This window comes from Gouania willdenowi, chromosome 21 (assembly GCF_900634775.1).
Source record: "Gouania willdenowi chromosome 21, fGouWil2.1, whole genome shotgun sequence".
NCBI classification, from domain to species: domain Eukaryota; kingdom Metazoa; phylum Chordata; class Actinopteri; order Blenniiformes; family Gobiesocidae; genus Gouania; species Gouania willdenowi.
In genome coordinates this window covers 629,194-656,154 of record NC_041064.1, presented here as the reverse complement: position 1 = coordinate 656,154, position 26,961 = coordinate 629,194, and the positions used below count along the sequence as shown (strand labels likewise).

The following is a 26,961-nucleotide window of genomic DNA, read 5'->3' as shown; positions in this document are numbered from 1 at the left end:
TGTGTGTGTGTTGTGTGGTACTTTATGTAAAATTCTTATAGCTTTTTTTTGTAGTTTAAATAGTGGTTCAAGATACGTTTTGTAGTTATTACCCCATATTTCGGAGCAGTAATTTAAGTGTGATGCTATGAGTGAAGAATATATTGTTTTAAGTGATTTGGTTTGTAGGATTTGTTGAAGCTTCCATAGGATGTAACTGCTTTTAGCAACTTTGTTTTTAACTATTTGTATATGTTTTTTCCAGGTCAGCTTGTCGTCCATCCACACTCCTAGTACCCTATATTCTTTTACTTCTTCTATTATTTCTATGTTTAGTTTCAGTCTTATATCTACCTTTTTTTTTCTCTTTCCGAAATTAATGAATTTTGTTTTACTGACGTTTAGGGCTAGTTTATTTACATCTAACCATGTCTGAATTTTTAATAGTTCTTCATTTGTTGACTCTATTAGAGTTTTAATGTCTTTACCTGATCACAGGATGGTTGTGTCATCTGCAAACAACGTTAGTTTGAGGCAATTTGAGACTTTGAAAATGTCGTTTATGTATAAAATGAACAGTTTTGGCCCTAAAATTGAACCCTGTGGAACACCACATTGTATGGTTTGGCATTTTGATGTGTGTTCTTCAAAGTCAACATATTGTCTCCTATTTGTCATATAGCTTTTAATCCATTTTAAGGCGTTGTACTTTATTCCGTAATTTTGAAGTTTTTGTTCAAGAATATCGTGATTAATTGTGTCAAAGGCTTTTTTTAGGTCCAGAAAAATTCCGAATACAAATATTTTTTTTTCTAATGCTTCTCTTATATTCTCCGTGATGTCAATTATAGCCATTGCTGTTGAACGTCCTTTTCTAAACCCATATTGTCCTTCATGTAGTATATTATTGTCTTTTATAAATTTGTCGAGTCTGTTCATAAACAGTTTTTCCAGAATTTTTGATAATTGTGGTAATATTGATATAGGTCGATAATTAGTGAAATTACATTTTTCTCCACCCTTGTAAATCGGTCTGATTTTTGCAATTTTCATCTTTTCTGGGAAAACCCCATTCTTAAATGATAGATTACTTATATGTGTTAATGGCGGGGTTATTTCAGCTGTTATGGTTTTTATTAGACTCATAGTTACTCACAGCGCTAACTAGCATAGCCGCCATGCTGGAGGCCCACAGAGCAAGCCTCGCAGCCGACTTTAAAGCTTCATTTGCCGCTTTGGAAATGAGACTTGAAAAAATACAGTCAACGATGACAGAGCAGGGTCAACGTATAGACTCTTTAGAATCCCATGTCGAGCTGCAAGACCAGCGGATCTGGGCACTGGAGGAGAAGTGTGTGGCACTTGAGGCTAACAACACCAAGCTAACGGCTAAGGCTATCGATTTGGAGGGCCACAGCCGCAGAAATAACATTAGAATAATCGGCTTGCCTGAATCCATCGAGGGCCCCAGACCCACAAGTTTCTTTGCTGACGTTCTGGCAGAGATATTTGGTGACCAGATTCTACAGTCTCCTCCTGAGTTGGACAGGGCCCACAGGACGCTCACCGCCAAACCACAACCAGGCTCCCGACCAAGACCGGTGATAGTCCGTCTCCATCGCTATCAGACCAGGGAATTGATCATCCGAGAGGCCCGTAAAAGCCGAGGGAAGCTCCAGTACCGGGGGGTCACCAATTCAGATCTTCGAGGATTACACGCCAGAGGTCGCCGAGGAACGGGCTAAATACCGTGTGGTGATGGCCCAGCTCTACAATCTCAACCTTCGGCCTGCACTCCTTTTCCCGGCCCGACTGCAGATTATCCTAGAGAACGGAGCGAGGAGGAGATTCTCATCTCCGGAGGAGGCCTCAGTCTTCGTGGCCGATTATCAACAAACCTCGAGGTCTGATTAGCTTAGGTGCTAACTCACCGGCCGTTGATGTGGGCTAAGGTAACCTAGCCTCCTTACAAGAGGGGGCAAAATTAACATTACACATCGGTAAGCTGCTTGTTTCAAACGGGAACCTTTTGTGCCTTAGCACCAGTCAGTGTTTATTTGTTTTTTACTCTATTTGGACAATATACTTGGTTATCTTGTTTGCTTGGAGAGGTTTGGAGTCGTGTTGGACATTGTGGAGCTCAGGCCTGAAGCCTCACTGTTTGACTGTTCTGATGTGTAGCCGGATAATAGTTCATAGGATGATGTTGTGCTGTTAAGTTACTACATGGTTTTTCTATGTATATAATGAGGGAGGAATTGTGACTACAATTGACCATTTAATTTTCAAATCCAAGTGTTTAATGTATTGTATTTCAGTATCTCTTATTATTATTATTTTTATTTTTTTTTGTTATTAGTATTTTTAATTTGCTTTACTTTGTTTTTACCATGTTGTGACTATTTAATCGCTTCAGGTATTCAATACCTCTCAAATGTTTATACGTACATTGCACAAGATTATTTTATTTGTTTATTTTACTTTACTATTATTATTTCAAATTTTACTTGTTTATTTTTCTTTTCATTATTTACTTTACTTTATTTAATTTTTAATTCATTGTTGCTATTGATTTATACTGAGTATTCAAAACCTCTCCCATATCTATCTACGCGTTGTACAAAAGTTATTAACATGTTCAAGGTTCACACAAAGGACTTTGGGTTTCAAACAGTATAAAGAAGCTGCAGAGCTGAGACAGACAGAAGAAGAGGAAAGATGACACAGAAAGGGAAGGTCGAAGAGTTGGGGGGTGGGGAAGAACCTCTTTACCTGAAACTGTTTACTTAGAATTTTGTTTTTTGTTTGTCTTCATCTCATGTTGTGCTGTCTCTGTGCAGAGGTTCACATGCACCTCTGGCTGCTTGCTCCCTGGAGTTGACCTACCAATCTACTGCTGGATCATGGCTAGTGTAGTCAATGGGGGTGCTGCTAGTGGACGGGCTGTGAGGATCATTTCACTAAATACTGGTGGGCTAAACGTTTCTTCAAGAGACTCATCTATGTAACGCAGATCACAGAAAAGTAAATAGGCCTTGGATTGACAAATGTTTTCATTCTCAATTTAATGTGAAAACAAGGGGTACAGCTATATTGATCAGGAAAAATGTACACTTTAACCCAGATAGAGTACTGACAGACTCAAACGGTCGTTATGTTGTTGTCACGGGGACATTATATGAAAAACAAGTAATCCTAGTATCAGTCTATGATCCTAATTGGGACGATCACAATTTTGTAAGCTCACTATTTGCTACCATTCCCAATTTAGACTCTCATCTGCTGGTAATGGGAGGAGACATGAATTGTGTAATTGACCTGATACTAGATAGGTCTGTCACATGATCAGCCACACCAACTAAAATGTCCCAGGCTTTTTTCACATTTATGGCACAATACGGATTTATTGACCCCTGGCGACTCTTACATCCCTCCATTAAACAATACTCCTTTTTTTCTCATGTACACCGTTCCTTTTCCCGTATAGACTATTTCCTGATAGATAAAAAACTTTCCTCAGCAATTATCTCTACTCAGTACTTACCCATCACAGTGTCGGATCATTCCACGGTAATTTTGGACCTCCATTTTAGTATGAAACCAAAAGGATTCAGACATTGAGTCTGAGTCCTCTTTTACTAGCAGATGTTGACTTTTGTAAGTACATCTCGGACTCTATTACATTCTTCTGTGAAACTAATATAAATAATGAAACCTCCCCGTCTATAATATGGGACACTCTCAAAGCCTATCTGAGGGGTAGAATCATTTCTTTCACTTCACATGCAAATAAATTACGGAGGCAAAAAGAGCTAGAGGAATCTATCGGAGACTTGGATAATCGATTGTCAAATACAGGTACACCGGACCTGTACAAAGAAAGAATAAAACTCAAACCGAACTAGATCTCCTTCTCACCACTGAAGCTGAACAGCTCCTCCTTCGCTCTCGGGGACTAGTATATGAGCACGGGCACAAAGCTGGACGCCTATTAGCACATCAGCTTAAACGAGATCCGCTTCGAATCAAATTATCCAGATAATGGACGAGTCAGGCTCCATAACTTCTGACCCGGACAAAATAAATAGTACTTTTAGGTCATTCTTTTCCCAGCTATACACATCAGAATCTCACACGGATAGAAATCAACTAAATCATTTTTTTGAAAATCTAGACCTACCCAAGGTCTCACCTGAAAATAATCTGAAACTAGACACTGCTATCACTCTGTCCCAAATCAAGGAAGTGATACAGTTAATGAACAGTGGCAAATCACCTGGTCCTGACGGATACCCGGTCGAATTCTTTAAAAAATTCTCAGATCAGTTAGCCCCACTTTTACTCGACATGTTTAATTATTCATTTCAACAAGGCACCCTGCCACCCACATTAATGCAAGCTTCCATCTCCTTAATTTTCAAGAAGGGTAAAGACCCACTAAACTGTGCATCCTACCGCCCAATATCACTCCTTCCAGTAGATGTTAAAATACTCGCAAAACTATTAGCTCGTCGATTAGAGTCCGTCATGCCCCTGATCATTTCAGATGACCAGACAGGATTTATAAGAGGAAGACATTCATACTCTAACATAAGAACGCTCCTTAACATCATCCTCTCACCATCCCCCTCCAATGTCCCAGAGGCCATAATATCTCTCGACGCCGAGAAGGCATTTGACAGGGTGGAGTGGGAATATCTTTTCTTTACCCTGCAACAGTTTGGGTTTAATAGTAATCTTATCTCATGGGTCAAACTACTTCACTCTTCTCCTTATGCTTCAGTCTGCACAAATAATCAACGCTCTACGCCGTTTTCACTTTTTCGGGGCACCCGACAAGGGTGCCCGTTATCCCCACTGCTGTTTGCACTGGCGATTGAGCCGTTGTCTCTGAAGAGGAGAGCAGGATTTGAGGGTATTGAAAGATGGGGCATAGAACATCGGGTCTCATTATATGCAGATGACTTGCTTTTATATGTCAAAAATCCTCTGAAAAGCATTCCTCATATCCTGACACTGTTGAACTCTTTCGGTCGCATATCTGGATATAAACTTAACATCGCTAAAAGTGAATACTTCCCAATAAACCAGTCAGCCAAAGACATACCTCCCTCGTCTATTCCTTTCAAACCAGCCATCACAGGATTGAACTACCTTGGCATTACAATTACACACTCTATACGAACTATGCGTGAGAGGAATTTGACCTCATTGACAGCTGCAGTTAAATCAGATTTACAAAAATGGGACTATCTGCCGTTATCTTTAGCAGGTAGGATACAAATAATTAAAATGAATGTACTACCAAGATATTTGTATGTTTTTCAATGCTTCCCAGTGTTTCTTCCGAAATCGTTTTTCACAGCCATAAATGGTATTATTTCATCATTCATCTGGGCTAATAAACGTTCAAGGGCCAATCGAACACTGCTCTGCAGGGATAGATCAATTGGGGGGCTGGGGCTACCCAATCTTATTGGCTACTATTGGGCAGCCACTATGAACAAGATTATAGCATGGTTCACAAGCCCTCACCTCAAGTGGTGCCGAAGTGAGTCCGTCTCATGTTCCTCATCTCTATTGGCTTTGGCTTGCAGTACCTTACCCCTCACGCTGTCAGATTTCACTTCTAATTCAGTTGTTGTTGGAACTCTTAAAATTTGGGCACAAATACGGCATCACCTTGGTTGGCTCACTGTCCCTCTAGCATCTCCTATTTGCAATAATCATCTCTTTATTCCAGCAAAGACCGACTCACGATTTGCCACCTTAGAAAAGAAGGGATTATGTAATTTGGGAGACCTGTACATGGATGGTGTGTTTGCAAGTTTTAATCAATTAATCTCTACTCTAAACCTACATAAATCAGACTTCTTCCGGTACTTTCAACTGCGGAACTTTGCAAAAACGCACACTACATCATTCCCACAGACTCCAACACCCAGTGGAATAGACTTGGTTCTTAGGCTAAAACCTTAACAAAAGGCCATGTTTCATTCTTTTATAAATTACTCTCTCCTATGAGCGAATCTATTAATAAAAAAGGTACACTGGGAGTCAGAACTACAACTTAATTTCTCTGAGGATTTCTGGGAGGGGCCTTGAGGGCTGTTAACTCGTCGTCCAGTTGTGCCAGACTCTCTCTCATACAATTTAAGGTCCTGCATAGATTACATTATAGCAAGGAGAAACTTTCAACGCTCTATCCAGACACAGTTGACCAAAAATGCAATAGATGTTCTCAAACCCCATGCAATCTCACTCATATGTTTTGGTCATGTCCTAAACTGTCCACATTTTGGCAACTATTCTTTAAAACAATTTCAGATGTTTTGGACATTAATATACTTCCTACCCCACATATTGCCATTTTCGGCAAACCTCCAGACGACCTTCGTACTACGAATATTCAAAACAATGTCATAGCCTTTGCGTCCCTTATTGTTCGTAGAAGAGTCCTCTTGTTATGGAAGTCTTCCCAACCACCTTCAGTCAAAGTTTGGTTACACGACATTCTCTCTCTTCTTAAACTTGAAATAATCAAGTTCTCACTTAGAGGCTCATCTAATAGATTCTCCTCCCACTGGAGACCATTGCTCTCCTATTTATATGGGCTCCCAGCTACGGAAGTCTGTTTGTAAGCACCCACTGTGGGCTCATGTGAGCACCACTTCTCACTGTGTCGGTCCACTGGCGGCAGATGACCCCCCCAGCACATATTCATTATAAAATATGCCAGCATGGCGGTTCCGCATCAGCAACCAGGGAGTGGGCAGCCATCGATATTCATTCTGTACTGTTGTTGACAGCTATTCAGGCAGGTATGAGGATGCGCACATGCATGGTTCATGTGTAGATGTGTAGCTGCACATGTGTGGACATGTGTATGTGTGGGGGTGTATGTGCCGTGCAGAGCTAAGTGTATATATGTGTATGTACTTTTTCATATCTATTTTGTAGTCATATTTGCACGGTAATTATTTAAGAGGCTCAGGGGTTTGGGGTGAGGGGAGGGCGGGGCTTTCTTTGTTTTGTTTGGATCAAGTTTTTGTTTTTTTTGTCCAAATTGTTCAATTGTATAAAAAGAAAAGAAATTGTACGCTTTTGTATACAGTTATATCTGTGACTTGCATTTCACAAATAAAATTATAAAAAAAAATAAAAAATATTAAAGCTTCCAGTGCAGCCAAATATTTAGACATTATATAAAAATTTGTGAAAAAATCCTAAAGGTATAATTGGTCAACTCTACAAGAGCCTGATTTCAATGAACAAGAACTCAACTAACTATATTAAATAACGCTGGGAAAAAGAAGCAAATAAAACACTTTCAGAAAAAAATTGGCTCCAAATTTGGAAGAATCAATACACTACCACACAATCTCTGTTTTGGCAGGATTTTGGCTGGAAGAATTTGAAACGTTACTTTGTCACCCCAATTCAAAAGCCTAAATTGAGTAGTTGACAGGTTTGCTGCTGGAGGATGTGTGGGGAGGATTCCGCGGGCCACGTTAATATTTTGTGGTTCTGCCCTTTTGAAGGACTTGGTAAAAAAGATGCCTACTTCCTGAAAATATTCAGAATAGCAAGTCAAAAAGCTACAACTAAGTGCTAGCTCCAGAGAAACCCCCGAACCTTAAAACTCTATATAAACATCATAAACTCCACAGCATGGAGAAAGTGACTTTTACACTAAGGCTTCAAAAGAATAAAGGAGATGAATACTGGAAAAAATAGGACTGTCACAAACAAAGACAATGAACAAAAACTGTAGTGTGCTACCAAACCTTTGTGTTTATTTTATCTTTGTATCTATTCTTGTGCCTTTTTTGTACAACCCAGTCCCCTGTTAGTTTCATATTTTGTTCCATATTACAAAAAAAAAAGTGAAACATAATCAACTTATTACGTTATCAGCGTTCAATACTTTGGTGTCTGGTGAAGTTTGTTACAGGTTTGCTGATGTGAACAGGACTTACCGAGCACCTTGAGCTTGATGGTGGCATACTTGGATCCGTTAATGTTCTCAGCAGTGATGGTGTAGTCTCCAGACTCTTTGCGGGTGACGAAGTAGAGCTCCAGCAGGTGAACGTATTTCTTCTGCAGCATCTTCATCCCCTCAGCGAGGACCAGTGGTAGACCGTCTCTCTTCCAGCTCACCTTGGGCAGTGGCTTTCCAAACACCTCAGCATCCAGGACGACGTTCTCGCCGGCTTTCACCACGATCAGGTTCTTCATGTCCACGCCGAGTTCCACACGAGGAGCCACTGCACACACATACAAACTCTTAGGTCCTTCCTTAAATGATTAAAGAGGCTCTGATGGAGAGCGGCCAGTCCACTTAAAAACACATTAATTCAATAATAATTAAATAACAAATTTATTTGTATATCTTGAGTTTAAGATGATAATTAAATGTCTTACTTTATTGCTATTTCTTACTAAATAACTGGTTTCATATTGCACAGAGGTTGAAACACCTGAATCTAGAAAGGTGCATGTGGCTGGTTCCACTTTCACTGATGGTCGATGGAACACCTTTTAAAGTATTTATTTCTCACCGTTTTCTGCGATCACTGCGATGGGGTCAGACGGCTCCGAGGGAAGGCTGGTGTTGATAGCGGTTCTGGCGATGACCCTGAACTGGTACTGCTGGTACTCCTCCAGGCCCGTCACCACGTAGTTCTCACTCTGGATGTTCATGCAGTTGGCGTTGCAACGCGTCCACTTGTCTTCAGGCACCTTGGTGTACTCCACGTGGTAGCCGATCAGCTTGGAGCCACCGTCGTGCTTTGGTCGGGCCCAAATCAATGACACAGAGTTCTTGGTCACGTCCATGGCCTCAGGTTTACCCGGTAAGTCTGGATCACAAACAGAAGGTGAGAAAAGTTTAGAAGCCTGACTTTGTTTTTGATTGTACAATGAGGTTTTTCCAGGCGTTCCCTACCGACAGCAGTCCTGGCGGTGATGATGTCCGTCTGCTTGCAGGGCTTTCCCTGGCCAGCGATGTTGGTGGCGGACACTCTGAAGGTGTACTCCAGGCCTTCTACTAGGCCGGTGCACATGTACTGCGTGGCCTTGACCAGAGACTCGTTGGCTCGGACCCACAGGATGCTGTTCCTCTCTTTCTTCTCGATACAATAGCCGGTGATGGGGCTGCCGCCGTCGCTGCTGGGAACCTCCCACGACAGAATCACAAAGTCTTTGTTGATCTTGTTGATCTGAAGGTTTCTGGGCTCGCTGGGAGGATCTGAGAGGGCAGGAAACACCGAAGATTCGGACTTCTGTTTAAAGTTTCACCACTTTTACTGCGATTTGATGCCATTTAAGTTAATGGGTAGATATACTTTCTTGCTTGCCCTTCATGTTACAGTTTTAATCCAACAAACATTAAATTCCACTGATTTGTAGAGAAGTGTGAGGGCTCAAACACTATTTTTTCAGCAAATGCAATTTTTCTGCTGTATATCAGTATTAACTGTAAAGTTTTAACTTGATTTTTTATACTGTTTCATATTATTCCATCTTTATCTCTAGTGTTCCTTCACTCCAGGAGGGGATCCTGGTCCTCTCAGTGTGCTTCCTAGTTTTAACTTTTCTGATTCATTTGCCTTTATTGTGCAAAGCACTAACTACGAGCACCCTAGCATTAGACGGGGCTTTGTAAGTAAGTTTAAGGTTTGTGTTAACTCACCAAACGGATGCCTAGCGACCATTCTCTCAGAGTAGATGGGTTCAGAGATGCCAAAACGGTTTTCTGCTCGGACCCTGAAGCAGTACTCCTTTCCCGTGGTGAGTTTGGTCATCCTAAAGCTAGTCTTGGTGCAGGAGGTGGACATGGTCACCCAGTCGCCCTGACTGACGTCGCACCGCTCCACGATGTAGTTTGTGATGTTGCTGCCGCCGTCCTCCTGCGGTGAGTTCCACAGCAGTGTGCAGGCGTCGATCTCCCGCTCCGTGATCTCCAGAGCTTCAGGAGGTCCAGGGATGTCTTAGAGAAGAGGAAACGGTTTGCGGTCAAACAGCAGCTCATACCTGCATGAACAACTCTCCTTCTCACACCTGATCAAATGTAAACACGAGGGCTGCAGTTTAATATTTGATAATCCAGATTATATCACTCCCATAAAACAGTTTAAACTGTTGAATAAACTGATAATGTAGCCCCGCCCTTTTACACTTTGACAATGTTCAGCCAGCACCGCTTCATGCTAAGCTAACTGGTTTCCTTATAAAGAGACACTATCAACAAGTTTTGAAGGAATCTGAAACGGCCTCTGCACAGACTGTCAGAAACAGCTCTGAATAACGTGGAGGAGACATTTTTCATCTTTTCAGTTGCTGATGAAAACTGCAGGTGGGACAGACACTCCACAGACGGGGGACTGACCCATGACGATGACTCGAATTATCTGGTTGACCCTGGACGTGCTGTTCTCGGCTGAGAGGCTGTAGTAGCCGCTGTCCTTCCTCGTCACGTTCTTGATGATAAGCGTGCAGGTGGTTAAGGTCTTGACCACGGACAAGCGGTCAGAGGTCAGCACATCCTCGTTGCCCTGCTTCCACTTACAGAATGGAGCAGGTTTACCTGCCACCACGGCCTCGATCACCAACTTGGAGCCGGCTCGAACGGTCACGATGTCGGGCACGATGATCTTTGGAGCCACTGAGAGGAAAAACACAGAAAATGACCATCATAAATTATTCAACTCTCATTGTAGAAGTGCTTTCATTATGTGTGAGGAGAGAAACAACACTAAAAGAACACGGGCCTTTTGCATGTTTATCATACATATTATCTGTGTTAACGTGTATTTTTCTTGTACTTTGACTTTTTAAGCATGGAACCGAACATGTCTGTGTGCTGATGTGTGTATGGGACGTGGTTGGACTCACTCAGCTGCTCTTTGACCTCGAATACGCCCTCAGCCTCTCGGGCCAGGCTCACTCCCACTGAGTTCCTGGCAGCCACTCTGAACTTGTACTTCTGGCCCTCCTTCAGGCCCACCACCACAATGCTCATGTCTTTGACCACCGAGTACGGTGTCCACTTGTCCTCCGCGGCACCCTCCTCCTGGTAGTCCACCACGTAACCGTTGATCTTGGCCCCTCCGTCTCTGAGCGGCTTCATCCAACCCAGTGTGGCACTGTTCTTGGTTATTTCCAACACCTCCATCTTCTTTGGAGGATCCGGCTCACCTGGAGCAAACACAGGACAGAGGTTCATGAGAAAAGAGGTCAGCTGTACAACAAATGAAACACAAACTCCACAGCAACACGTGAGAAGTGGTTCTTCTTTAAAATGAAAAAGGACAATGATTTTAAAGGAACATTTGAATAGTCATTATGTATAGTTTACTGTTCCCATAAACACTAGCTCACAGGTTTCACACCACTCATACTCACTGATGGGATCAACAGCCAGGTAGGAGCGTGGCGAGTCCTGAGGGACGCCGATGCCGTACTTGTTGCAGGCCATGACTCTGAAGTAGTACTCGATGCCCGGGGTCATGTTGGTCACCTTGAAGCTGGTCTTCTTCAGGTCCTCGACGCACTTGGTCCACGTCTTTCTGTCCACCTCTCGCTTCTCCACAATGTAGTTAGTGATTATGCTGCCGCCGTCGTTCTCCGGGGGTAACCAGGAGAGTTGAGCGCTCGTCTTAGTGACATTAGTAGCACTGAGATCACCGACGGGTCCGGGAGTGTCTGCAGAGAAGAACCAGCACTGTGAGCTAAGCTAATGCTAACAGACAAACATCTCAATGACTAATCTAATCAGATCAGTAACTCTAATGAAGTCCTGAGTTATTGACAGAAGAGGACTTTAAAAACTAAGATTAAGATCTACAGTTCCATCATGGAACCTGAGGTTTCTTACCGAGGACTTTGACTCGGACAAACACAGCCTTCTCCCCGGCACAGTTGGACAGAGTCAGAGAGTATCTCCCAGAGTCTTCTCTCGTGCTCTCAGGGATCACTAAGAAAGACATGGAGTCCACCTGATCCACGTGACCACGGCGGGCCACGTTGTCCAAGCCCAGGCGTTTCCAGGTCACCTTGGGGGCGGGCCTTCCTCTGATGACAGCAAAGAGCCTGATTGGACACCCGGCACGGACAGACAGGCCTTTTCTCAGGCTGGCATCCAGGTCGATCTCTGGAGCCTCTATGGGGTAAACATTTCATACGATGACAATGATTTTCCACTTCTAAAAGCGGTAACCGATTGAAAAACAAAGATAGTAATATGGCTGCTCCTTACCCAGGATCTCTCTGGGAGCAACGGCCTCCTTCAGGTAGGCATGGCGGCCCCATCCCACCTGGTTCTGCGCCGACACCTTGAATTCGTACTCCTGCTTCTCGTCCAGCTGATTGATGGTGAACTCCTTGAGCACCAGCGGGCCGTGGGTGTTGATCCTCTTCCAGCCCTCAGTGGGCTTCTCGGGGTCCACCTCGCTCTTCAGCCTCAGGTCCAGGCTATAACCGATGATGGGGGCCCCACCGTCGTACACAGGCTTTGACCAGGAGAGGGTGATGGAGGTCTTAGTGCTGTCAAACACCTTCAGACCAGCAGGAGGTCCAGGAGGCTCTGCGCGGAGACAGAATGCATTAGAAACATGGCTTTGTGCTTCTTTTGGAGATCAGAGATCTGCTGATCCTGCATTGAAATGCTCAGACTCCCTGAGCTTTGGGACACTTGTCTGAGAGCCTATAAACTCACCGATGGGGTCTTTGGCTGCCACGGGTCTGCATGGTTTGCTGGGCTCTCCCAGGCCCACTTCGTTTTCAGCCTTCACCCTGAACTGGTACTCGTGGTTGGGGATGAGGTTGGTGACTTTCATGCGTCGCTCGGAGATGGGGCTCTTGTTGCAGGGCACCCAGCGCACTGCCCGCTTCTCCTTCCTCTCTAGGATGTAGCCTGTGATGGACTTTCCTCCATCGCTCTCCGGAGGAGCCCACACCACGGTCATCTCATCTTTGCTCACCTGCGTTTCAGAGACAAAGCAGCGTGAGACACCAAAGACATTAATGAACCACCTTCTTCTGGTTTCTTTTCAATATGGGGCCTCTGTTAAAGCTCTGATTCCCAAGTGTTCAGCACACAACCCATATATGGTCATTCTCCAAAAAGCAGACCAGAAATGTGCAAAAATAAAAATACAAAATTTAACGTTGACATGGACACAATTATTAAAAACATTTTGTCATTGCTCTTTAAAGTTACCAAATGTTTGACTGCATAGGCAAAACATTCAGAGTTACTGAAAAGAACAACATATGGTTCTGGGTTTGCTCTACGGGTGTTTTTAGGGGATTGTAAATGACTAATTCCTGACCTTTGTGACTTCAGGTGCTTCAGGAGGTCCAGGTCTGTTAAACTGGGTTTTCACTGTCACTGGTTTGCTCTCCATGGGTGCACCAGTTCCCATCTTGTTCTCAGCCCTGACTCTGAAGATGTACTCGTTGCTCTCCACCAGGCGGGTGACATTGCAGTAAGGTGTGACCACAGATGCCGAGTATGTGGACCACACCATTCTCCTGGTCTCGCACTTCTCCAGGATGTAGCTGTCCACTTCACAGCCGCCATCGTCCTCGGGCGCGTCCCACACAACTCTGCACTTGTCCGCTCCAATACCGGTGACCCGCAGGTTTCTCACCGGGCCGGGCACGTCCAGCACGTTCACGCTAGCATACGCCGTGAAGGTCCCGGCCGAGTTAGTTGCAGTGATGATGTACTTTCCTGTGTCAGAGCGTTTGGACTTAGTCAACAGGAACTTGGAGTAGTCGGACCCCGTTTCGTAGCTTATCCTGGGGTTGTTTCCCACAGCCTTGTCTTTGGTCCACTTCACCTCGGGCTGAGGTTTTCCTCTCAGACCAGCTTCCATCCTCACGGACTCTCCAGCCAGGACCGTCACTGTTCCTGCAAGCTTCAGGTCGATGACAGGCTTCTGGATTTCCTCCTTTACAAGGATATCGGCCAGTCTCACCCAGGCACTCTCCCCGCCTTCATTTACAGTCTGAACCCTGATGAAAATAAGAGAACACAGATAAAATATGATAGGATTGTCTGCTGTGGTTGCTATTGTGTAAGTGCTATCATCTAATTATAATTAATACAAATTACATTACTTTAAAGTGCAGCGTGTTAAAAGCTTATGGTTAACCCTCAGCTGGACTCACCTGAAGGAGTACGTGTGGTTCTCCAAACACTTGTTGGCGAGGAAGAAGGTGTCAGTGAGGGTGGTGGCGTGGACTTTCTCCCACTCCTCGGCATCCTTGGCTTTGAACTCTAGGTTGTAGGAGAGATTGGGGCTGCCGCCGTCATAGTCCGGCCTCCTCCATTTCAGGTTGACAAAGTTCTTGCCGATGTCTGTGGCTCTGAATTTTTCAGGCTCGCCAGGCTTTTCTATTGGGTCGATGGCCAGCAGAGGGGTTTTGGTTTCCGTGCTGGGTCCCGGTCCCATCTTGTTCACAGCGCAGACACGGAACAGGTACTCATGGCCCTCCATCAGCTTGGCCTTGATCTTGCGGTTGGTGCAGTTCGAGGAGATCATGGACCACATGCTGATGCTTGGTTCGCGGCACTCCACGATGTAGTTGGTAATCTCAGATCCACCGTTGTCCTTGGGGGCCTCCCAGTTGATCATGCAGGAGTCCTTAGTGGGGTAGGTGATGTGCAGGTTCTGGCAGTGGCTGGGCCTGTCCAGCACATTGACTGTGATGGTGCAAGATGCCTCTCCGCCCACGTTGGAGGCCTTGAGGACGTACTTGCCATGGTCAGCTCTTGTAGCTTCTTTTATCCTCAAGTGGACCAGAGGGAGGTTCTCGGTGATGGTGACACGCTTGCTGTTCTCTAGGACTTCCTCCTCCTTGGACCAGAGCACCTCAGGTTCTGGACGAGCCTTGATGAAGCCAATGATGTTGATGTTGTGTCCGACCCGCACGGTGAGGCGGTCTCTGCATGTAGCATCCATCTCAATCTCTGGAGGGATGAGAATATCCTGAGCAGTGATGGAGTCACGTATCTCCCGTGGCTCTCCATCGCCAATCATGTTGGAAGCAAAGACTCTGAACTTGTAGGTCACACCCTCCTCCAGACCCTTTACAGTGTAGGCGCACAGCTTGATGAAATCATCCAGGTTCACCTTTTTCCAATCCTCAGTGTCAGCCTTCTTCATTTCCACGGTGTAGCCCAGGATGGGGCTGCCCCCATCCTTATTGGGTTTGGTCCAAACCAGGTCAGCAGTGGTCTTGCTGTAGTCTTTAACTCTGGGGTTAACAGGAGGACTTGGGACCGTGATGGGTCTGCAGGGCTTGCAGGGATCAGAAATGGGAGACGGACCACTGAAGCCAGCGATGTTCTCTGCAAACACTCGGAACTCATACTCACTGCCTTCAAAGAGGCCGAGGACTCGGTACCGCAGGTCCCTGCAGGGAGTCTTGTTGACACGGATCCACTTGCCTCCCTTGTGCCTACGCTCTATGATGTAACCAGTGATCTGACTGCCTCCGTCAGCTAGCGGCATGGTCCAGCCGACTGTCACAGTGTCCTCTGAAAGGTCTGAGGTCTGAGGCTTTCCAGGTGGACTGGGAGGCATGAAGGTGTGCTCGGCCACAGTGGGCTTACTCTCCAGAGCGGCGCCAATGCCCATCTTATTCTCAGCACGGATGCGAACCACATACTCGGTTCCTCTCTGAAGGCGTGTGATTCTGAGCTGGGTGGCCAGGCTGCCAGAGCTCACACCTCCCCACGTTTCCCTGTTGGACTCTCTCTTTTCCAAGATGTAGTTAGTGACCGGGCTTCCGCCATCATCCTTGGGCGGACGCCACTCGATGGTCATTGAGTCTGGGGTGACCTCCAGGATATTGACTGGCCCGATAGGAGCGGCAGGGACATCCAGCACAGTGACGTTCAGAGCAACGGTCTTGGTTCCGGCCGGGTTGGACACAGTGAGCAGGTAGGTGCCTGTGTGGTTCCTGGTGCACTCGTTGATGCTGAGAACAGTGGAGTAGTTGTCGGTGTCGATCTTGACGTTGCCCTCGCTGGTGATCTCCTCTCCTTCAATGGACCACTTGGCTGTCGGGATAGGAATTCCTCTCATGATCGCTGGCAGTCGGATGGTGGTGCCAGCCTTCACAATGATGCCTTCGGTCAGCTTGACGTCAACTTCGACTATTGGAGGCACTGTGAAGTAAAAGTTTCATTATAAACCTGTTGAACAGTTTAAATGTTGTTATTCCAGGTGAAATATATATTGCCGTCATACCCAGTTTCTCCTGGCACAGAATGGGAACAGTGGTGTCAGGTCGACTCAGGCCAATGGCATTCTCGGCTCTGACTCTGAAGCGGTACGTCTTTCCTTCTTCCAAGCTGGTCACATGACTCTCAGGAATGCTGACAGTCTTCCATTCGTCCCAAGCCTTCTCACCCTCCTCCTGATACTCTACCAGGAAACCAGTAATCTCACTGCCTCCATTCCGGTCGGGCCAGTTCCAGGCTAACCACACCTCTGTCTTATCTACGTCTACGTGGTGCAGGTCTTTGGGGGGTCCGGGAGGGACTGAAAGGACACAGAATCGGTTTAAAGTGTGTGACTATGTACTCACACACAAGGTTAAAGTGGACTATGTACTCACACAGAGGGTTCATGGCCTTGATGGCTCTAGGTGTCTCCACATATTCACTGCGTCCATACTGGTTTTCAGCAGCGACTCTGAAGGAGTAGGATGTGCCCTCCATCAGGTGCTTCAGCATCATGCTGCGTTTCTTGGAGGTGGAGCAGACGGGGACCCATTGAGTGGACGCCGTGTCCTTTTTCTCAACCACAAAGTTGGTGAGGCGGGTGCCACCATTGTCCTCGGGGTCCTTCCAGGACAGGTAGGCGGAGTCACTCCTTATGTCAGATACTCTGAGGTGCTGGATGGGGCCGGGCTTGTCTGAAGAACAGACATGAGCAGGTTTAGAACTACTTTTATTGTTCAGGTACATTCCTCACTTACTAAAGAAAGAAAGCAGTACATACCAAAGACCAGCACAGTGCAGGTAACAGTCTTGGACCCCACAGGGTTCTCCACGGTCAGTGTGTAATCCCCACAATCCCCACGGTTACAGAACCTCATCTCCAGCTTGGTGCCGGCTTGGTTGGTGTCAATGTCAGCTCTGGTGGGGACGTCGGCCTCATTCTTCTTCCAGGTGACGGAGGGGAACGGCACTCCTTTGATGGCAGCCATCAGGCTGATGTGGGTGCCGGCCATGGCCTTCACCTCCCGTGTCATGCCGGCGTCTAGGATCAGCTCTGGAGCCTCTGAGGGGTCGAGCAGGAAGAAAGATCCAAAAACAATCAGCAGAGCTTTTCAGACCAGGACATAAACATGTTAGAGGGCAATGATTGTCTAACGTTTAAGAAAGTGTGCACATAGTTCACCTAGGCGGTCCTGCACTCTGATTGGCTCCCTGAGGTTGGCAGGGTCAGACTCTCCTGCTGCGTTCACGGCCATGACTCTGAAGCGGTACAAAGCTCCGTTCTCCAGGTTGATCACCTTGAATTGGGTCTCCTGGCAGGAGTCTGGAGTGTAGTTGACCTGAGGTGTCCAACATGATGACATAATTACACAGTGTCAGTGGCTGCTGTTCCCACATGTGAACTAATGTTATGTCTGAAACAAACATTTGGAATTGATTTATTAACATTTTGTAATCAACATCAATTTTATTCATCGTTAATTAAGTTTTTATGAATGAAGGTAAATTATTGATCAATCTTTAATAGTTATTAGTTGATAGTAGTATTTATTGGCATTATGGTAACCACGGTTTCACCTTCAGCCACTCCTCCTCTCCAGCCTTCTGGAACTCCAGCAGGTATCCAAAGATCTTTCCTCGGCCGGTGTCGGCGGGTGGCTCCCACGCCAGAGTCACCGACTCTTTGGTGAAGTCAACGGCCTGGAGGTTGAGGGGCGGGCCGGGTTTGACTGTAGAACACACAGAGGCAGGGTTTAGAGGGAGGATGTGATTGACGGGGCCTGAACAGAGGAGGAGCACGTACCAATCGGGTCTTTGGCAAACACGGGTTTGGACGGGGGGCTGGGGTCTCCGGCCCCAACCTCATTCTCTGCGCTCACCCTGAACTCGTACTCGCAACCTTTGAGCAGCTCCGTCACCCAGTACTCCACCTTTGGGTGGATACGCTCAGTGTTGCAGCGCACCCACCTGAAACACAATAAATGGTGTTTTATGGTGATAAATATTTCATAAAAGATCCAAGTATATTATCATTACAGAGTGGGTTCAGACCTATTATTTCAGTTAAATAATGAAAAAGATCATAGTGCGTTTGAGTATGTCACAGCAAAGTTACGGTTGTCCTCGTTTGGAAACATAATTTGCGCTCTGGTTGAATGATGAAGTCCAGTCAAAGCATGATGATTTTATAAAAAAGGATTTATTATAAACAAAATGAAAAGGAGTACAAAAAAGGGTCCGTCCTGCAGGAGGGCAAGGCGACCAGCAACTAAAGGAAAGTTTTCTGAGCACTAACTTTTACAGATAGGAAGAGCCCCACCCTAAGATGTGAGGGAAAGAGGGGGTGAAGGGAGGAAGGAGTGAAAAATCACTGTTACAGAGTTCTGCTTATCAGAGTTTTGGTATGAGACCTTGAGCAGAAACTGTTTGTTGCTGGCACTGTGAATACAGCACAATCTGTCTGTACTGCGGGTAATCTAATCTAACATGACTCAGCAAAGGAGCAACGTCTGTTCAAAACAATATAATGCAGTCATCGCGTATAAACACATGACAAATTGTACACATGAACACACATTTGATGATTGATATAATAATTGCCACAACATGTGAAAATGTTGATATTTATGAGTTCAGTAGGTTTCAAACTTATCTTTGTCACAATGACAGGAAAAGAATCAGAATCAACTTTATTGGTCATGTAATGTGTTATACACACGAGGAATTTGACTTGGTGAACTGTGCTCTCTCTAATAGTGTAAACATTAAATAATAATCAACTAGAAAAAATATAAACAGTAGTTAAAGATGAATATGTGCAAAACTAAATCTAATAATAATAATAATAATAATAATAATAATATTGGCACACTGGTGCTAACAGGTTCTGGGTTCAAGCCCTGGGGTGGACACTTGGGTCCTCTCTGTGTGGAGTTTGCATGTTCTCCCCGTGCTGCGTGGGTTTCCTCCAGCTACTCCGGCTTCCTCCCACAATCCAAAAACATGACTGTAAGGTTGATTGGAGTCTCTAAATTGCCCATAGGAGTGAATGAGAGTAAGTGGTTGTCTGTCTTTGTTGCCCTGCGATGGACTGGCGCCCTGTCCAGGGTGTACCCCCGCCCAGCGCCCAATGAGAGCCAGAGATTGGTACCGGCAGACCCCTGCGACCCTGACAAACAGGGATAAGTGGGTCTGAAAACGGATGGATGGATAGTGCAGTAGTGCAGTGATGAGTAGTGCAGGTGAACATTTAAATTAAATAGTATATGTTTATGTACATGAACATTCTCTGTGACAGATTGATCCAGAGTTATTTCACAAACAGGTCTGACACTCTTTGACTGTTTAGCGTTAACCAGAGTGACAGCCTTGGGGAACAAAATGTTCTTATGGCGGGTAGTTTTGGCGTACAGTGATCTGTAACGTCTGCCGGAGGGGAGGAGTTTGAACAGATTGTGTCCAGGGTGTGAGGGGTCTGCAGTGATGTTACCTGATCCTGGACAGGTATAAGTCTTGGATGGGGAGCAGTTCGACACCAGTGATCTTTTCTGCAGACCTGATTATCCGTTGTAGTCTGTGTTTGTGTAGTTTGGTTGTAGATCCAAACCAGACAGTGATGGAGGTGCACAGAACAGACTGAATGATGGAGGTGTAGAACATTATCAGCAGCTCCTGGGGCAGGTTGAACTTCTTCAGCTGACACAGGAAGTCCACTTCAGGTCCTGTGAGATTGTGGAACCCAGGAACCTAAAATGCAGAGTCATCTCCACAGTCTTGAGTGGGTTCAGTTCCAGATGTTTCTGACTGCACCAGAGATCCAGCTGTTCCACCTCCGTCTGAACGCAGACTCGTTCCTATCCCTGATGAGACCGATGACGGTGGTGTCGTCTGCAAACTTCAGGAGTTTCTCAGAGGGGTCCCCTGAGGTGCAGTCATTGGTGTAGAGGGAGAATAGAAGTGGGGAGAGAACACACCCCTGAGGGGCGCCAGTGCTGAGTGACCGGGTGCTAGATGTGACGCTTCCCAGCCTTACTTGCTGCTTCCTGTCAGACAGGAAGTTGGTGATCCACTGACAGGTGGAGGCCGGCACTGTGAGCTGGGTGAGTTTCTGGTGAAGGATGTCCAGGATGATGGTGTTGAACGCAGAGCTGAAATCCACAAACAGGATCCTAGCGTAGGTCCCTGGGGAGTGGAGGTGATGCAGGATGTAGTTCAGTCCCATGTTGACTGCATCCTCCACAGACCTGTTTGCCCGATAGGCAAACTGCAGGGGGTCCAGCAGGGGTCCTGTGATGTCCTTCAGGTGACTCAGTACCAGCCTCTCAAAGGACTTCATGACTACAGACGTCAGAGCAATGGGTCAATAGTCATTGATCCTGTGATGGCAGGTTTCTTAGGGACTGAGATGATGCTGGAGCTTTTGAAGCAGGAGGTACTTCACACAGCTCCAGTGATGTGTTGAAGATCTGTGTGAAGATGTGGACCAGCTGCTCAGCACAGACTCTCAGGCTGGAGGGAGACACTCCATCTGGTCCTGGAGCCTTTTTGATCTTTTGTTTCTTGAAAGTTAGTTCTTATAGGTATTACTGAATAATCTGTATATTGATTGTTTTAAAATATGAGGGGTCCGACTAAGAGCGGTTCAATAGCCATATATGTACATTAAACAACAACGGCAGTTCACGTCGCCCGGATTGGCGCTACCAGGGCCCCACCTTGGAGCCAGGCCCGGGGTTGGGGCTCGAGTGCGAGCGCCTGGTGGCCGGGGCTTTGCCCACGGTCCCCGGCCAGGCAGAGCCCGAAAGGACGACGTGGGCCCGCCCTCCAGTAGGCCCACCACCCGCAGGAGGGATCATATGAGGCCGGTGCAATGTGAATCGGGCAGTCGTCCAGGGCGGGGGCCTTGGCGATCTGATCCCCGGCTACAGAAGCTAGCGTTAGGGACGTGGAATGTCACCTCTCTGGCGGGGAAGGAGCCTGAGCTTGTGTGTGAGGTGGAGAAGTTCGGACTAGATATAGTCGGTCTCACCTCGACACATAACAAGGGCTCTGGAACCAGCCTTCTCGACAGGGGTTGGACTCCTGTGCCTATGGGCCAAACAGCAGCTCGGAGTATCCACCCCTCTTGGATTCCTTAGAGGGAGTACTGGAGAGTGCTCCTTCTGGGGATTCCCTCGTTCTGCTGGGGGACTTCAACGCTCACGTTGGCAGCGACAGTGAGACCTGGAGGGGCGTGATTGGGAGGAACGGCCCCCCTGATCGGAACCCGAGCGGTGTTTTGTTGTTGGACTTCTGTGCTCGTCACAAATCGTCCATAACAAACACCGTGTTCAAGCATAAGGGTGTCCATATGTGCACTTGGCACCAGGACACCCTAGGCCGCAGTTCGATGATCGACTTCGTAGTCGTGTCATCGGACTTGCGGCTGCATGTCTTGGACACTCGGGTAAGGAGAGGAGCGGAGCTGTCAACTGATCACCACCTGGTGGTGAGTTGGCTCCGATGGTGGGGGAGGATGCCGGTTAGACCTGGCAGACCCAAACGTATAGTGAGGGTCTGCTGGGAACGCCTGGCAGAGTCTCCCGTCAGAAGGAGCTTCAACTCCCACCTCCGGGAAAACTTCAACCATGTCTCGGAGGAGGCGGGGGACATTGAGTCCGAGTGGGCCATGTTCCGTGCCTCTGTTGCTGTGGCGGCTGATCGGTGCTGTGGCCGCAAGGTAGTTGGTGCCTGTCGTGGCGGCAATACCCGAACCCGTTGGTGGACACCGGGGGTGAGGGATGCCGTCAAGCTGAAGGAGGAGTCCTACCGGGCCTTTTTGGCCTGTGGGACTCCGGAGGCAGCAGACAGGTACCGACGGGCCAAGCGGAGTGCAGCCACGGCGGTCGCCGAGGCAAAAGCCCGGATATGGGAGGAGTTTGGTGAGGCCATGGAGAACGACTTCCGGACGGCTTCGAAGAGATTCTGGACCACTATCCGGCGTCTCAGGAGGGGGAAGCAGTGCACCGTCAACACTATGTATGGTGCGGATGGTGCGCTGCTGACCTCGACTCGAGACGTTGTGGATCGGTGGGGGGAATACTTCGAAGACCTCCTCAATCCCACCGACACGCCTTCCAATCAGGAAGCAGGGCCCAGGGACCCGAGAGTGGGCTCTCCTATCTCTGGGGCTGAGGTTGCCGAGGTGGTTAAAAAGCTCCTCGGTGGCAGGGCTCCGGGGGTGGATGAGATCTGCCCGGAGTTCCTCAAGGCCTTGGATGTTGTGGGGCTGTCATGGCTGACACGACTCTGCAACATCGCGTGGACATCGGGGGCAGTGCCTCTGGATTGGCAGACCGGGGTGGTGGTCCCCCTTTTTAAGAAGGGGGACCGGAGGGTGTGTTCCAATTATAGAGGGATCACACTCCTCAGTCCCCGGTAAGGTCTATTCAGGGGTACTGGAGAGGAGGGTCCGCCGGATAGTTGAACCTCGGATTCAGGAGGAGCAATGTGGTTTTCGTCCTGGCCGTGGAACTGTGGACCAGCTCTACACCCTCAGCAGGGTCCTTGAGGGGTCATGGGAATTTGCCCAACCAGTCCACATGTGTTTTGTGGACCTGGAAAAGGCATTTGACCTTGTCCTTCGGGGATTCCTGTGGGGGGTCCTCCGGGAGTATGGGGTATCGAACCTCCTGATAGGAGCTGTTCGTTCCCTGTATGACCGGAGTCAGAGTCTGGTCCGCATTGCCGGCAGTCAGTCAAAATCGTTTCCGGTGAGGGTTGGACTCCGCCAGGGCTGCCCTTTGTCACCGATTTTGTTCATAACTTTTATGGACAGAATTTCTAGGCGCAGTCAGGGCGTTGAGGGGGTCCGGTTCGGGGGCCTCAGTATTGCATCACTGCTTTTTGCAGATGATGTGGTCCTGTTGGCTCCAACATACCGTGACCTTCAACTCTCACTGGATCGGTTCGCAGCCGAGTGTGAAGCGGCCGGAATGAGAATCAGCACCTCCAAATCCGAGTCCATGGTTCTCGACCGGAAAAAGGTGGAGTGCCTTCTCCGGGTTGGAGATGAGGTTCTGCCCCAGGTGGAGGAGTTCAAGTACCTCTGGGTCTTGTTCACAAGTGAGGGAAGGATGGAGCGAGAGATCGACAGGCGGATTGGTGCGGCGTCTGCAGTGATGCGGAGTCTGCACCAGTCCGTCATTGTAAAAAGGGAGCTGAGCCAAAAAGCGAAGCTCTCTATTTACAGGTCGGTCTACGTTCCAACCCTCACCTATGGTCATGAACTTTGGGTCATGACCGAAAGAACAAGATCACGGGTACAAGCGGCCGAAATGAGTTTCCTCCGTAGGGTGGCTGGGCTCTCCCTTAGAGATAGGGTGAGAAGCTCAGTCATTCGGGAGGGGCTCAAAGTAGAGTCGCTGCTCCTCCGCATCGAGAAGAGCCAGATGAGGTGGCTCGGGCACCTAATTAGGATGCCCCCTGAACGCCTCCCTAGTGAGGCGTTCAGGGGGCATCCCTCCGGAAGGAGGCCCCAGGACACACTGGAGAGACTATGTCTCTCGGCTGGCCTGGGAACGTCTCGGGGTCCCCCCGGAAGAGCTGGAGGAAGTGGCCGGGGAGAGGGAAGTCTGAGCCTCCCTACTGAGGATGCTGCCCCCGCGACCCGGAAACGGCTAAGCGGGAGAAGATGGATGGATGGATGGATTTAAAATATGACTTATCAACTTTGATAACAGATAAAGAATATTATTGATAGATTAGCTAAATGTGGCCTTTTAAAACAACACATTCATGTTTAATTAATTACTAATGATGTGTCTCATTACTGTTACTCATGCTTTATGAATGAGAGTTTAAGAGAAGAACTCTAACTCTGGGACAGTCTAACTAGGAGTCTCCTGCTCACCGGTTGGCCTTGGTCTCCTTCCTCTCCACTATGTATCCAGTGATGGGTTTCCCCCCGTCGGCCGGAGGTTCCCAGCAGATTAGAGCGGAGTCGTGGCAGACCTCCTTCACAGTGGGCTGTTTGGGGGCGTCAGGAACCTCTGTGAAGGACAGACTGGGTCAGAGACAGCTGAGGGTGTCCACAGACCACCTGAGGAAAGAGACACTGGGACTCACTAAAGATGTCTCTGGCTCTGGCCTCTGCAGAGAGCAGAGGGTCGCTGATGCCGTAGATGTTCTGAGCCATGATGCGGATGATGTACTCGCGTCCTTCGATCAGTTTCGGCACCTGAAGAGACAAACATGAGCAGAGGATAAGGACTTAAGAAGCTGCTCTAAACGTGTCGGTGGCAGGTCTGAGCCCACCTTGCAGCTGGTCCTTGTGCAGGACGAAGTCACAGGCATCCACAGGTCTCTGTTGGTGTCTCTCTTCTCAATGATGTAGTTTGAGACGGCACAGCCTCCGTCATCCAGAGGAGGATTCCAGGACACCATCATGTAGTTCCTGTAAACCTCATCAAACACCACCGGACCCTCTGGAGGCTGAGGACGGTCTGAGGGAGGAGACAGGAGCACACGTTAGGTTAGTGTCTAGTCCTCAGTCAGTACAGACACTCACAGACTGATGGTCTTCACGTCACTAAATGTTTGTAACTGGTCTATTACTGGTTTACAGTGTTTGTGTTTCTCACACTGAGACGTACCGACGACAGTGATGGTGCATATTCCAGTTCGTGCTCCTGCAGCGTTCTCCGCGCTCACGCCGTAGCAACCGCTGTGCTCCCGTTTGGCCTTGGTAATGGTGAGGCTGAGGTGTCGGGCAGTGCTGTGCAGGTTGATCTCGTCGTCGGCCTTCAGTTCCTCGTCATTCTTGGTCCAGGCGATGGTTGGGGCCGGTTTACCGCGGAAGCGTCCTGAGAGCGTGCACATGTCTCCCACCTTCACCATCATGCGGTCCCTGAAATCCAGGTCCAAGGTCGGGGGTTCTGAGGAAGGAAGCAGGTTTTTAGATTTGTTTAGGTTGTTCAGACTTTCCCACATCCACACAGCCGGTCACATAGGCATAGTTTAGGAGTGGAGCAGGTTTTTAGGCTTGAGTAGGTTTGTTTAACTTGTGCCATATCTTTGGTTCAATGAAAGAACTCACCCAGCTCGTCCTTGCACTGCACTGGTTTGGTGGCAAAAGACGGTTTCCCCTGTCCGACCTGGTTGACAGCTGATACTCTGAACTCGTGGCTGGATCCGTCTTTAAGCCCAGTCAGGGTGAACTTCCTGTCCATCAGTTTGTCATCGCCTGCCACTCTAGTGAAGTGGTCCCGGCCCAGCATTCTGGACTCCAGGATGTAGGCAGTCACCTCTGCCCCACCATCGTACTTGGGTGGTTTCCAGGAAACAGAAATGGAGTCCTTAGTGATGGCAGTCACGTGCAAGTCCTCGGGGCGTTCAGGGACCGCTAAAGGAGCGAGAGAGGTAAAGAACCTTCAGTGAGGCTTTGTCAAGTCAGCTAGACAAGGATCTGAAGATGTCCCACTCACAGATTGGGTCTTTGATAAGCACCATCTTGTCTGTCTCGATGAACGGCCCCATGCCAATGATGTTCTCTGCTGCTATCCTAAAGAAGTAGCCCTTCCCATCCAGCAGTCCCTGAACCACAGCGTTGTTCCGGGTCACAGTGTAGGATACTGAGGTCCAGCCCATGCGGTCTGACTCCCTCTTCTCGATGATGTAGTTGGTGATGGCCGAGCCGCCATCATCCTCTGGGGAGTACCAAGTCAGCTTACAGGAGTCGCTCGTCAGGTTCTCACCAGCGAAGGGAAGACCAACAGGACCAGGAACGTCTGAGGAGAAGAGTGATGGCTCATTCCAGTCCAAAGACATAGATACCATACCAACAGAAGAAAGAGACGGAAGGTCTTAAAGCACACAGCAGTAAAAAGTTCCGCCTCACCGAGGACTTCCACGATGACGGCCTTCTTTCGCTCTCCGCCCTCGTTCTTGGCACTCAGGGTGTAGATGCCCTGGTGTTGGCGTCTGCAGTTCTTGATGACCAGGGAGTTGGAAATGCCTGTTGTTTCCACCTTCGCCTCTATGGGCACCTCGGCATCGTCCCGGCACCATGTGATCAGTGGAGCCGGCTTCCCTGAGACATAGGCGATGATCCGGATGGTTCCACCGGCGTGAACCACAATCTTCTCCTTCACCGAGGCATCCAGGTCCATCTCAGGAGGAACTGATCACACACACACACAGAGGTTAGACTGGGACACACCAGAGGAGCAGACCAAACCAATCCAAGGGTCACATGGTCTTACTGGTTCTGTCTTTGACTTTGATCAGTTCTGACACCAGGCCTGGTTCTCCAACTCCAGCCACGTTCACTGCTCTCACTCTGAAACGGTAAAGTCCTCCTTCCTTCAGCCCAGACACCACAAACTTAGTCCCTCTGACCTCCGCGTCCTTGGCCTGGTTAAAGGACAGAAGAAGGATATATTGAATAGTTGTTGATAGACAAACAGATGGATCTAAGCTCCTCTACCTTTTCCCAGCCCTCGTCGCTCTCCGGTTCCTTCTCCTCCTCAACAGTTAGCAGAAGACGTTTCTGAGCCTTCTTCTCCTCCTCCTCCTTGTTCACCTCCTTAAACTCCACCACATATCCAGTGACCTTTGACCCGCCGTCAACCGCAGGAGGAACCCACTCCAGGTCTACCGTGGACTTGGTCCAGTCTGTCACTTTGGGAGTGGGCGGCCCTGGAGGCTCTGAGCACACAAACAGCTTCAGGTCAGAGACAATGTTAACATGTTAGCATGTCTAC

The 26,961-nt window shown here is 47.9% G+C and overlaps 1 protein-coding gene across 1 annotated transcript in view; it reads right to left on the bottom strand.

The window, feature by feature from the left end:
- Positions 1-26,961, bottom strand: part of ttn.2 (titin, tandem duplicate 2) — a 214,246-nt gene that overhangs the window by 54,304 nt on the left and 132,981 nt on the right. The window contains 27 exon segments of the mRNA XM_028435600.1: positions 7,959-8,246; positions 8,541-8,840; positions 8,927-9,229; positions 9,674-9,970; positions 10,370-10,645; positions 10,876-11,178; positions 11,386-11,685; positions 11,858-12,142; positions 12,239-12,565; positions 12,698-12,962; positions 13,314-14,001; positions 14,158-16,162; positions 16,245-16,538; positions 16,615-16,914; positions 17,001-17,282; positions 17,403-17,559; positions 17,798-17,949; positions 18,024-18,187; positions 24,111-24,249; positions 24,326-24,437; positions 24,515-24,702; positions 24,853-25,134; positions 25,296-25,601; positions 25,684-25,986; positions 26,097-26,378; positions 26,461-26,611; positions 26,685-26,905. Of these exon segments, the coding sequence (XP_028291401.1) occupies positions 7,959-8,246; positions 8,541-8,840; positions 8,927-9,229; positions 9,674-9,970; positions 10,370-10,645; positions 10,876-11,178; positions 11,386-11,685; positions 11,858-12,142; positions 12,239-12,565; positions 12,698-12,962; positions 13,314-14,001; positions 14,158-16,162; positions 16,245-16,538; positions 16,615-16,914; positions 17,001-17,282; positions 17,403-17,559; positions 17,798-17,949; positions 18,024-18,187; positions 24,111-24,249; positions 24,326-24,437; positions 24,515-24,702; positions 24,853-25,134; positions 25,296-25,601; positions 25,684-25,986; positions 26,097-26,378; positions 26,461-26,611; positions 26,685-26,905 (8,970 nt within the window).